Raw genomic sequence first — 13,770 nt, 5'->3', positions numbered from 1 at the left:
TGAGCAAGAACATACAAACTAGTGCTTACTTCATGATTGAGCAGGAACACACAACACAAGTGCCTTATGTCATGATTGAGCAATGACATACACAACACAAGTGCCTTATGTCATGATTGAGCAAGAACATACAAAACTAGTGCTTACTTCATGATTGAGCAGGAACACACAACAAAAGTGCCTTATGCCATGATTGAGCAATGACATACAACACAAGTGCCGTATGTCATGATTGAGCAAGGACACACACAACACAAGTGCCTTATGTCATGATTGAGCAAGAACACACAACACAAGTGCTAACTTCATGATTGAGCAGGAACACAACACAAGTGCCTTATGTCATGATTGAGCAAGGACACACACAACACAAGTGCCTTATGTCATGATTGAGCAAGAACATACAAAACTAGTGCTTACTTCATGATTGAGCAGGAACACACAACACAAGTGCCGTATGTCATGATTGAGCAAGGACACACACAACACAAGTGCCTTATGTCATGATTGAGCAAGAACACACACAACACAAGTGCCTTATGTCATGATTGAGCAAGGACACACACAACACAAGTGCCGTATGTCATGATTGAGCAAGGACATACACAATACAAGTGCTAACTTCATGATTGAGCAGCGACACACACAACACAAGTGCCTTATGTCATGATTGAGCAAGAACATACAAAACTAGTGCTTCATGATTGAGCAGGAACACAACACAAGTGCCGTATGTCATGATTGAGCAAGAACATACAAAACTAGTGCTTACTTCATGATTGAGCAGGAACACACGACACAAGTGCCTTATGTCATGATTGAGCAATGACATACACAACACAAGTGCCTTATGTCATGATTGAGCAAGAACATACAAAACTAGTGCTTACTTCATGATTGAGCAGGAACACACAACACAAGTGCCTTATGCCATGATTGAGCAATGACATACACAACACAAGTGCCTTATGTCATGATTGAGCAAGAACATACAAAACTAGTGCTTACTTCATGATTGAGCAGGAACACACAACACAAGTGCCTTATGCCATGATTGAGCAATGACATACACAACACAAGTGCATTATGTCATGATTGAGCAAGGACACACACAACACAAGTGCTTACTTCATGATTGAGCAGGAACACACAACACAAGTGCCTTATGCCATGATTGAGCAATGACATACACAACACAAGTGCATTATGTCATGATTGAGCAAGGACACACACAACACAAGTGCTTACTTCATGATTGAGCAGGAACACACAACACAAGTGCCTTATGTCATGATTAAGCAAGAACACACACAACACAAGTCCTCACTTCATGATTGAGCAAGAACATACAAAACTAGTGCTAACTTCATGATTGAGCAAGAACACACACAACACAAGTGCCTTATGTCATGATTTAGCAAGGACATACACAACAGAAGTGCTCACTTCATGATTGAGCAGGAACACACAACACAAGTGCCTTATGTCATGATTGAGCAGGAACTCACACAACACAGGTGCCTTATGTCATGATTGAGCAAGAACACACACAACACAAGTCCTCACTTCATGATTGAGCAAGAACATACAAAACTAGTGCTAACTTCATGATTGAGCAAGAACACACACAACACAAGTGCCTTATGTCATGATTTAGCAAGGACATACACAACAGAAGTGCTCACTTCATGATTGAGCAGGAACACACAACACAAGTGCCTTATGTCATGATTTAGCAAGGACATACACAACAGAAGTGCTCACTTCATGATTGAGCAGGAACACACAACACAAGTGCCTTATGTCATGATTAAGCAAGAACACACACAACACAAGTCCTCACTTCATGATTGAGCAAGAACATACAAAACTAGTGCTAACTTCATGATTGAGCAAGAACACACACAACACAAGTGCCTTATGTCATGATTTAGCAAGGACATACACAACAGAAGTGCTCACTTCATGATTGAGCAGGAACACACAACACAAGTGCCTTATGTCATGATTGAGCAGGAACTCACACAACACAGGTGCCTTATGTCATGATTGAGCAAGAACACACACAACACAAGTCCTCACTTCATGATTGAGCAAGAACATACAAAACTAGTGCTAACTTCATGATTGAGCAAGAACACACACAACACAAGTGCCTTATGTCATGATTTAGCAAGGACATACACAACAGAAGTGCTCACTTCATGATTGAGCAGGAACACACAACACAAGTGCCTTATGTCATGATTTAGCAAGGACATACACAACAGAAGTGCTCACTTCATGATTGAGCAGGAACTCACACAACACAAGTGCCTTATGTCATGATTGAGCAGGAACACACAACACAAGTGCCTTATGTCATGATTGAGCAGGAACTCACACAACACAAGTGCCTTATGTCATGATTGAGCAGGAACACACAACACAAGTGCCTTATGTCATGATTGAGCAGGAACTCACACAACACAAGTGCCTTATGTCATGATTGAGCAGGAACACACAACACAAGTGCCTTGTGTCATGATTGAGCAATGACATGATTGATATAGTTGGTTTATTGAGTCTAGCAACAACTACACTGTGCAGGAAATAGTGACACATGGCACTGGGAATCTCTTCTCTGTTGAAGCACAAGCCATGGACCCATATGGCATGGTTTTGCTGGGGCCATGGTGTTGCTGTATAACTGAAGACATCGTGGGTGTCCCTGTGTTGAATCAGTATTGGTGTGCCGCCAACATTTTGTCTGATCAGTAGTCATAAGCTCTGAATCCATTTGGGAGGTTTTGTTTGTGGTGGTTTAAAGTCTAGAGTGTTTGCCTTTAGGATATGAAGTTTCGGGACAACCTCAACTAATCTCAGTGACTGTTGTGTGATAACACCTTATGTTAGGGCTAGGGTTGAAATTTTATTTCTTGTGTTCAGTCAGTAAACAAGTTAGTTTTCATTGAGGACAAGAGTCAAGTAGCTTGTGGGTTTCAGCCAGGACTCCTGGGACTTGCGTCATGAGCAGTTTCTTCTTTGAGAGACACTGAGTAGGTTGGATATGTCTGCAATCTTGTTGAAATCTGTTAACTAGTTGTTGCTCACTGCAGACTTGTCCAGATACAGTTGACACATGAGGCTGGCTGAGATGGTATGAATAAACTACTGTTAAACTAACTCATAACCACTTAGTTTTCAACTTTTTCCATACCACAACATATCCTCACTGGAAACTATTTACACAAATATCAGTCAAGTTAGTGTTTTCTTTGCCATGTTATTATCCTAATTCCTATGTTAAGCTTGTTTATTTAACTCAAATTATTTACCATGCCTTGAAGTAACCACACCTGCCAGTCTTCACCAAAGCTCTGTCATTAACTGCTCTGCACATTTGCACGTGTTAACTAAAGGGAAGTTACTCAGTAGGGTTATAGCAAATTACCTCCCCTTGCTCCATTATGTCATATGTAATTACCAAATTTCTTTGGTCGATAGACACATTTGTTTATGTTAGTGTCTTCATATGCCTGTTTCATTATTTGTATACTACTCAACTTTTGACAGGGATACAGACATTTTTCATACTCATTACTGGTAGGTGTATGTTTGATTTTGAAATGATCTTGCTGAGACGAAACAGTTCGTCAGTAGACAACAATTAGCTCTTAGTTTAGGCATTTGGGGAAGTTGTTGTAGAAATGACAGGTAGGTGGTTGTCATCATCAACTTGGTTTAGATTTTAGTTTAATAAAGTTATTGTAAAGTATTTTTAACGCCATCCATGCACGATCTCAGCGTATTAGGAAAAGAAACGTGGGGATTTTTCAAGCAGATGTAAAAAGTGTAATGTTGGATGATTACTGTTATATTTTCCATTCTCCTTATGATGGAAATGTGATTAATACCTTTTGTTATTGCAACTAGAAACAACATAATATGGTAACAATTGATTACTTTTGTTTTTCTATTTGCACGTCAGAATCTAAATGGATTTTGCAGAGCCCAATGTATTGCCTTATGGTGTCTGCCGATACTCTGACCTGTGCCCTTATGCTATAACCATAATAGTTCAGAAAATTAACACGTACCACTTTATTACACAATGTATACGAATTCAGCAAACTTAATATCTTGAACAATAATACTATATCCCAATCAAAAGTTGAGTGGTATGGATGTCTTTATCTGTCTCATAGAGTCCATTTGTGCAAGAAAATGTGAAAACAAATTTAATTATGTGACATTTACCAGCATATATATGAAATGTCTCAACATGTTGCTGCCACTTGCTATAAAAGGGGCAGTCTGGTAGCCTAGTGGTTAAAGCGTTTTGCTCGTCACGCCGAAGACCCGGGTTCGATTCCCGACATGGGTACAATGTGTGAAGCCCATTTCTGGTGTTCCCCGCCGTGATATTGCTGGAATATTGCTATAAGCGGCGTAAAACCAAACTCTTAGCTCTTACTTTAGGCATTTGGGAAGTTGATGTAGAAATGACAGGTAGGTGGTTGTCATCATCAACTTGATTTAGATTTTAGTTTAATAATTGTTAAGTATTTTTATAAAAGGGGCAGTCGGGTAACCTAGTGGTTTAAGCGTTTGCTCGTCACGCCGAAACCCGGGTTCAATTCCCGACATGGGTACAATGTGTGAAGCCCATTTCTGGTGTCCCCCGCCGTGATACTCACTCACTCACTTGCTATAGAAGGCGCCTATCTTGGAGTCAATGGTTTCAGTATCTGCTGTGTGACCAGTACATGATGGGTGACCAGCAGGGACGACCACAACACCCTCGCCACATTATTCGCCACTACCCTGATGGTGTTTCTCTTAATGGAATGCTCTCACTAATTAACACGGTTATTGATAACTACATGTACCATATTCGATGTAATAAGCGCCCAGGGTATTTTTATAAAAGGGGCAGTCGGGTAACCTAGTGGTTTAAGCGTTTGCTCGTCACGCCGAAACCCGGGTTCAATTCCCGACATGGGTACAATGTGTGAAGCCCATTTCTGGTGTCCCCCGCCGTGATACTCACTCACTCACTTGCTATAGAAGGCGCCTATCTTGGAGTCAATGGTTTCAGTGTCTGCTGTGTGACCAGTACATGATGGGTGACCAGCAGGGACGACCACAACACCCTCGCCACATTATTTGCCACTACCCTGATGGTGTTTCTCTTAATGGAATGCTCTCACTAATTAACACGGTTATTGATAACTACATGTACCATATTCGATGTAATAAGCGCCCAGGGCTCTCTCAAAATTAGAAATAGGGGGCTCTAATTAAAATATTATTTTGGTGAAAATATCAGAGTTGAAAAATATATTTATGCTGACAGCCTGAAATGTTTATATACGACAGATGTATTTTTCCAGAATTTAATTGCCCATAATTAAGGGTGCATAAATAAGTCTTCAATCGGAAGGGGTGCCAATTGGGATTGTTCACCAACCAATATATTTGCAAATATCGCCGTGGGCGCTTATTAGAGCGGGGCGCTTATTACGTCAAATACAGTAATAATGTGAAATGTTGAGATTCATGTTGACAGGTTTCATATCCCAGCTTCCATTCGACCATGCTAATTCCTCTCGGCCATGTTTTCAGACATTTCTGTGTCTGGAGGAGCTGGATGAGAGCTCACTGGTGGAGAAGTCCGAGGATCATGACAGACCCCCCGTGGACCAGTGTTTTGTCAATATTGATAACGTGACAGCCAAGTGGGATAAGGTATGATGGACACCTAGTTGACCAGTGTTTTATCAATATTGATAATGTGACAGCCAAGTGGGATAAGGTATGATGGACACCTAGTTGACCAGTGTTTTATCAATATTGATAATGTGACAGCCAAGTGGGATAAGGTATGATGGACACCCAGTTGACCAGTGTTTTGTCAATATTGATAATGTGACAGCCAAGTGGGATAAGGTATGATGGACCCCCAGTTGACCATTGTTTTGTCAATATTGATAACGTGACAGCCAAGTGGGATAAGGTATGATGGACCCCCAGTGGATCAGTGTTTTGTCAATATTGATAATGTGACAGCCAAGTGGGATAAGGTATGATGGACACCCAGTTGACCAGTGTTTTGTCAATATTGATAGCATTATCACCATGTGGATAAGTTTAATATCTTAAAAAATTATTTTTTTTCAGAATGTTGATCAAAATACACTGGACAAGATCTCTGCCAGTGTGAAGGCCGGTGAGCTGCTTGCGGTGATCGGCCCTGTTGGGGCAGGCAAGGTGGGTTAGAACTGTGATCGGCTTAGTAGAGACAGGCGAGGTGGGTTAGAACTGTGATAGACCTGTTGGGGCGGGTGAGGTGGGTTAGAACTGTAATAGGCCGTGTTGAGGCACGCAAGGTGGGTTAGAACTGTGATAGACCTGTTGGGGCGGGTGAGGTGGGTTAGAACTGTGATAGGCCGTGTTGAGGCAGGCAAGGTGGGTTAGAACTGTGATAGGCCCTGTTGGGGCAGGCAAGGTGGGTTAGAACTGTGATAGACCTGTTGGGGCAGGCAAGGTGGGTTAGAACTGTGATAGACCTGTTGGGGCGGGTGAGGTGGGTTAGAACTGTGATAGGCCGTGTTGAGGCAGGCAAGGTGGGTTAGAACTGTGATAGGCCCTGTTGGGGCAGGCAAGGTGGGTTAGAACTGTGATAGGCCCTGTTGGGGCAGGCAAGGTGGGTTAGAACTGTGATAGGCTTAGTAGAGACAGGCGAGGTGGGTTAGAACTGTGATAGACCTGCTGGGGTGGGCGAGGTGGGTTAGAACTGTGATAGACCTGTTGGGGCAGGCAAGGTGGGTTAGAACTGTGATCGGCCCTGTTGGGGTGGGCAAGGTGGGTTAGAACTGTGATAGGCTTAGTAGAGACAGGCGAGGTGGGTTAGAACTGTGATAGACCTGTTGGGGTGGGCAAGGTGGGTTAGTGCTGTGATCGGCCCTGTTGGGGCAGGCAAGGTGGGTTAGAACTGTGATCGGCCCTGTTGGGGCAGGCACGTAAGGTTAGAACTGTGATAGGCCCTGTTGGGGCAGGCAAGGTGGGTTAGTGCTGTGATCGGCCCTGTTGGGGCAGGCAAGGTGGGTTAGAACTGTGATAGGCCGTGTTGAGGCAGGCAAGGTGGGTTAGAACTGTGATAGGCCCTGTTGGGGCAGGCAAGGTGGGTTAGAACTGTGATAGACCTGTTGGGGCGGGCAAGGTGGGTTAGAACTGTGATTGGCCCTGTTGGGGTGGGCAAGGTGGGTTAGAACTGTGATTGGCCCTGTTGGGGCAGGCAAGGTGGGTTAGAACTGTGATAGCCCTGTTGGGGTGGGCAAGGTGGGTTAGAACTGTTATCGGCCCTGTTGGGGCAGGCAAGGTGGGTTAGAACTGTGATAGACCTGTTGGGGTGGGCAAGGTGGGTTAGAACTGTGATTGGCCCTGTTGGGGCAGGCAAGGTGGGTTAGAACTGTGATTGGCCATGTTGGGGTAGGCAAGGTGGGTTAGAACTGTGATAGACCTGTTGGGGCAGGTGAGGTGGGTTAGAACTGTGATAGACCTGTTGGGGCAGTTGAGGTGGGTTAGAACTGTGATCGGCCATGTTGGGGTAGGCAAGGTGGGTTAGAACTGTGATTATTGAATGCAGAAGTTTGTGCTGCAATACTGTGTAATTTTTCTCTGTTTGTCTTTTTCCTTAATCCCTGGTGTACTGTGCATATCACTTCCCTTCTATTACAGTCCTCGCTGCTTATGTCTATTCTTGGTGAGCTACCAACATCAGAAGGGAAGATTCAGGTCAAGGGCAAGATTGCCTATGTGTCTCAGCAGCCTTGGGTGTTTTCAGCAAGTGTGCGTCAGAATGTGACGATGGGGGAACTATTTGATGCAACTCTATATGAAAAGTCTCTGCGCGCTTGTGCTCTCAAGAAGGTAGGGGAAATGCAAACGATCAAAGTTTCAATTCAGAAAAATAATTACAGTAAACCACGTTTATAACGAACACGCTTATAACGAACTGACGGATATAACAAACTTACTTTTTTGTCCCGACTATTTGCTGTAGTTATGCTGTATATATGCTTATAACGAACTACGGTTATAACGAACTAAAATTAGAGGTCCCTTTGAGTTCGTTATAACCGTAGTTTACTGTATGACTTTGTAAAATTAGGCTACCTCTAATTCGGAGGTAATCTTGTAGTATCTGCCTTATCTTTTCTCATCTTCATCGTTCTGTGAATTATGAAGCCTCTCATGACTTGGAAATCTGATAAACTAAATCAATAGAAAATGTTCAAATGTACAATTATATTTTTTGCAAGGTCAAACATGCACGGAATAAATTCAGAATGTTGTTTTCTCTCCATGAAGGTAATCAATTAAAATCAGTTATTTTCAAGGTGTTCTTAAAACAAACATGATACGAAGTAATTAACAACATGTTCATTCCGTGTGCCATTTGTGTGTGTACAGGATGTTGGGATTATGCCGCACGGTGACAGCACCCGGATTGGTGACCGAGGGGTCAGCTTAAGTGGAGGTCAGAGGGCAAGGGTGAACCTGGCCCGGGCTCTCTACACCGATGCTGACATCTACCTCCTGGATGACCCCCTCAGTGCTGTAGATGCTGCCGTGGGACGCCACATATTTGAAAAGTAATGTTTCCTAGATATCAATTAGAAAGAAACTATCTCGTATAAAACTGATGCTGTCCAATGTGAAATGTTGATTTGATTTGATTTGCTGTTGATTTTCTCTGGATAGTATGTTAGGCAGTGTTCACAATTACTCTGAAGGCCACTAATGAAGGCTGTGTTTAACTGTAGTCACACAAACTGATGGTAGTAAAACTGATTTTACCCCCATGTACTCTATATTATATTCCCAGATCTTGATTACTAAACATCCGGTTCTTTGTCTTTGTGTTGAGTGATAATTCCGTTCTTACCTCTTGCTGTAGTCCTCAATCTTTCTTTCTCCAAACATTCTAAACAGATTTATATTGGGTGAAACTGACTTTACCCGCATGTACTCTATATTATCTTCCCTCAGATGTTGATTACTAAACATTCTAAACAGATTTATATTGGGTAAAGGGCTGTGATGAAAAGATAATGATTTATGAGCACTGTCAGATTTAGGCAAATAATTGCACCTTCCTGTGGTGAACATACATGCACAGAAACAATGCCTGATAGGTGTTGTCAACTTCAGTAAACATTTGCAAGTTAAGGGGTGAGAAAAAGCAGCAATCATTCTTTCACAAACACCAAGTTAATATTCCGAAATTCCTGCATGTTATATGCATGCATTGTGCTCCCTGCTGGGATGATTCTGAAAGATTGGACTGTTCAGTCTTTGAAAGGAATTAAGAAGCGATACACATAAGGAAGAGAATTTATGGATGTCAGCTTCTTTATTATGAGGAACACGTTTCGGAGTATATCATTCACCTGATGAAGGAGTGAGTACATACTCTGAAACATTGTGTTCTTCATAAGATAGAAGTTGACATCTATAAATTCTCTTCCTAATGATTAGACTGTTGTTCTGCACTGTGTCATCTTGTCTACCTGTTGTTGTGCACTGTGTCATCTTGTCTACCTGTTGTTCTGCACTGTTTCATCTTGTCTACCTGTTGTTCTGCACTGTTTCATCTTGTCTACCTGTTGTTCTGCACTGTTTCATCTTGTCTACCTGTTGTTGTGCACTGTGTCATCTTGTCTACCTGTTGTTGTGCACTGTGTCATCTTGTCTACCTGTTGTTCTGCACTGTTTCATCTTGTCTACCTGTTGTTCTGCACTGTTTCATCTTGTCTACCTGTTGTTCTGCACTGTGTCATCTTGTCTACCTGTTGATGTGCACTGTGTCATCTTGTCTACCTTTCTGCACTGTGTCATCTTGTCTACCTGTTGTTGTGCACTGTGTCATCTTGTCTACCTGTTGTTCTGCAGGTGTATCCAGGGTACACTCAAGAAGAAGCCACGGATCCTGGTGACTCACCAGGTGCAATACCTCAAGGAGGCAGACCAGATCCTCATCCTCAAGGAGGTGAGTCTCCATGGACCTGTCATACCCATTCACTTCATCATCACATTTTACTAATCTCAGTGACTATGTTTGTCGTAAGAGGCGACAAACGGGATAGGGTGGTCAGGCTCGCTGACTTGGTTGATGCATGTCATCATATCCCAATTGTGTGGATGGATGCTCATGAAGTCAATCACTGGATTGCCTGGTCCAGACTTGATTCTTTACAGAACGCCGTCATACAGCTGGAATATTGCTGAGTGCGGCTTCAAACAAACAAACTAACAAACAATCTCAGTACTCTTTTTCACCTCCTGCATAGGAATTCATTATCTACACACGTGCTAGGGTGCAACAATCCTCAGTATTCAGGATTCCTAATCTCTATTTCCTTGGTTGATTAAATTATTAGCTTAGGTGAGCTTATGCCATACCATGGCGTTCGTCCATCGTCTGTCCGTCATCCATACGTCAACAATTTATTCAAATGACTTCTTCTCCTGAACCACAAATTGGACTGTCCCTTCTGTTCATGTCCGGCACTCCCAAAGGAGTAAGAACCTTAATCATAACATGCAAACCGATATTATCCCCACCCTATAATAAACAGATTCATTGTATACATTTGTTTCTTATGAAGAAAATAATACCTTTAACATGATTAATCCTGGAGCATAACATGAAAAGGGTTCAGATCTTTATGCTACATTTGTATCTAGAGAAATACACGTTCATGCTGTCATATTTGCCATCCACCCATTTTAAATGCTGACAGAGTCAAAATATATTGCAGTATTATATTATACAATGTACAATGCAAATGTATATTTTGTCATGATTGCGTAAATATCCAGGTGAGCGATACAGGCCCCATGGGCCTCTTGTTATATCTACGTGGTCTTACGGCTGTGAAAAGTGGCATTGAATGTTGCCCCTCATACTGTACTGAGCATGTACCTGCTACATAGATCTTGATCTGTTGGCTCATTCTCGTCAAGGGGGCATGGCTGGCCCAGTTGTCCTAGGAGCCGTGATTCGCTGTGCAGAGTTGCATCCCTTGGGCACGCCAGCAGCCTATGCCTATCCCTTCGGGCTTTCCTCCCACATTAAGCTGACACGCCATAATATGACTGAAACACTGTTAAAAGCGGCATTAAACCCAACTCACACACACTCATTCTCCTCCAATCTGTTCAGGCTGGAGAGAGTATAAAAGACTGTCTAGTGTATTCTGTTGGATGAAGAGCCATCAAATCTGAAACATGTTTTCACCCAAATAATGAAAATCTAAAGGAAAAGTTTGTAAAAACGTGTTACTTGGGTAACTTGTTTAGTGTGTAACACTGATCTTAGCAAAGCACTTCACCTTGCAAACAGGGCATTTCTGCATAGTGAAAAACTGAGCTTGTGTTCATGTAATGTCAGCTATTCCATGACTGTATCTGCAGGGCAAGCTACTGGGTACAGGGACGTTTGAAGAACTGTCCAAGTCGGGCATTGACTTTGCCTCCCTTCTGAAACACGATGACGAGGATGAAGATGACTCCGCGGTGATGATGTTGCCTGACACCGTCTCCACCTCCCATGTCAACTTCAACGAGCTTGGGTCCTCTCTATCCCTCGCCTCCATTGCCTCAGACTTTGTGGTAAGGGCTCGGGATGATTCACTGTAATCTTATCTATTCACTATCAGCTGCTGGGTGGGCTGTGCCATGCCCAGGACACATCCTACAACTGATCTCCGAATAATTATCCATGTCACACAACCATATTGTGTAGAGAAAACCATTAGTCCTTCCATATTTTCACTAGCTCTATAACTAGTTGTTTAGTGGTCATGTCTGTCCCTGATGAACACGGTCACCATGGTTAACTGGGGGCATTGGTAACCCTGGTGTCTTGTGGCCATGCCTTTGCCTGAACAAGACGGTAACCCCAGTTTAGAGGGGGCATTGGTAGCGGCAAGCTAGTGTGCTATAACATGAAGCTAAATTGATCTTCAGATGTATCAAAATAGACTCTACTCTTTCAGCCAGAGAAAATTCAGGTTCAGGAAGAAGAGCAGAGACAGGAAGGGACAGTTGGGTTCGGTGTCTACGTGAAATATTTCAAGGCAGGCACTGGCATCTTCATGTTCATTCTTCTGGTGCTTCTCAACCTCCTGGCTCAGACTGCCTACATCATGAGTGACTGGTGGCTGTCAAGGTGGTAAGTGTAGTCTGTCGGAATCTTCGTGTTTCTTCCTCTGGTATCACTAGATCAGAAGGTTATGGCTTTGTTCTCACTGCGTGATACTCTCTCTGTCAGGTCCGCACTAGACCAGCAGGATATGGCTTTGTTCTAACCACACACAATCAACTCTCTCTCTGTCAGGGCCTCACTAGACCAGCAGGATATGGCTTTGTTCTAACAACATGCTACTCTCTCTGTCAGGGCCTCACTAGACCAGCAGAATAGGGCTTTGTTCTAACCACACACAACCAACTCTCTCTCTGTCAGGGCCTCACTAGACCAGCAGAATATGGCTTTGTTCTAACCACACACTACTCTCTCTGTCAGTGTCAGGGCCTCACTAGACCATAAGGATATGGCTTTGTTCTAACCACACACAATCAACTCTCTCTCTGTCAGGGCCTCACTAGACCATAAGGATATGGCTTTGTTCTAACCACACACAACTCTCTCTCTCTGTCAGGGCCCGACCAGACCATAAGGATATGGCTTTGTTCTAACAACATGCTACTCTCTCTGTCAGGGCCTCACTAGCCCAGCAGAATAGGGCTTTGTTCTAACCACACACAACCAACTCTCTCTCTGTCAGGGCCTCACTAGACCATAAGGATATGGCTTTGTTCTAACGACATGCTACTCTCTCTGTCAGGGCCTCACTAGACAAGCAGGATATGGCTTTGTTCTAACCACACGCTACCCTCTCTCTCTGTCAGGGCCTCACTAGACAAGCAGAATATGGCTTTGTTCTAACCACGCACAACTCTCTCTCTCTGTCAGGGCCTCACTAGACCATAAGGATATGGCTTTGTTCTAACAACATGCTACTCTCTCTGTCAGGTCCGCACTAGACCAGCAGGATATGGCTTTGTTCTAACCACACACAACCAACTCTCTCTGTCAGGGCCGCACTAGACCAGCAGGATATGGCTTTGTTCTAACCACACACAACCAACTCTCTCTGTCAGGGCCGCACTAGACCATAAGGATAGGGCTTTGTTCTAACCACACACAACTCTCTCTCTCTGTCAGGGCCTCACTAGACCAGCAGGATATGGCTTTGTTCTAACCACACACAACTCTCTCTCTGTGTCAGGTCCTCACTAGACCAGCAGCATATGGCTTTGTTCTAACCACACACAACTCTCTCTCTCTGTCAGGGCCTCACTAGACCAGCAGGATATGGCTTTGTTCTAACCACACACAACTCTCTCTCTCTGTCAGGGCCTCACTAGACCAGCAGGATATGGCTTTGTTCTAACCACACACAACTCTCTCTCTGTGTCAGGGCCTCACTAGACCAGCAGGATATGGCTTTGTTCTAACCACACACAACTCTCTCTCTCTGTCAGGGCCTCACTAGACCAGCAGGATATGGCTTTGTTCTAACCACACACAACCAACTCTCTCTGTCAGGTCGGCACTAGACCAGCAGGATATGGCTTTGTTCTAACCACACACAACTCTCTCTCTCTGTCAGGGCCTCACTAGACCAGCAGGATATGGCTTTGTTCTAACCACACACA

General features: G+C 43.5%; 1 protein-coding gene across 5 annotated transcripts in view; it reads left to right on the top strand.

The window, feature by feature from the left end:
- LOC124128430 (ATP-binding cassette sub-family C member 4-like) overlaps positions 1–13,770 on the top strand; it is a 150,474-nt gene that overhangs the window by 112,857 nt on the left and 23,847 nt on the right. For all 5 annotated transcript variants that reach the window (XM_048391894.1, XM_048391896.1, XM_048391895.1 and 2 more), the window contains 7 exons: positions 5,608–5,730; positions 6,163–6,252; positions 7,723–7,914; positions 8,458–8,639; positions 9,940–10,036; positions 11,464–11,661; positions 12,048–12,223. In XM_048391894.1, the coding sequence (XP_048247851.1) occupies positions 5,608–5,730; positions 6,163–6,252; positions 7,723–7,914; positions 8,458–8,639; positions 9,940–10,036; positions 11,464–11,661; positions 12,048–12,223 (1,058 nt within the window). The remainder of the gene's footprint in view (positions 1–5,607; positions 5,731–6,162; positions 6,253–7,722; positions 7,915–8,457; positions 8,640–9,939; positions 10,037–11,463; positions 11,662–12,047; positions 12,224–13,770) is intronic.

This window comes from Haliotis rufescens, unplaced genomic scaffold (assembly GCF_023055435.1).
Source record: "Haliotis rufescens isolate VD_foot unplaced genomic scaffold, xgHalRufe1.0.p SCAF_101, whole genome shotgun sequence".
NCBI classification, from domain to species: domain Eukaryota; kingdom Metazoa; phylum Mollusca; class Gastropoda; order Lepetellida; family Haliotidae; genus Haliotis; species Haliotis rufescens.
This window is presented reverse-complemented; position numbering and strand designations above follow the sequence as displayed.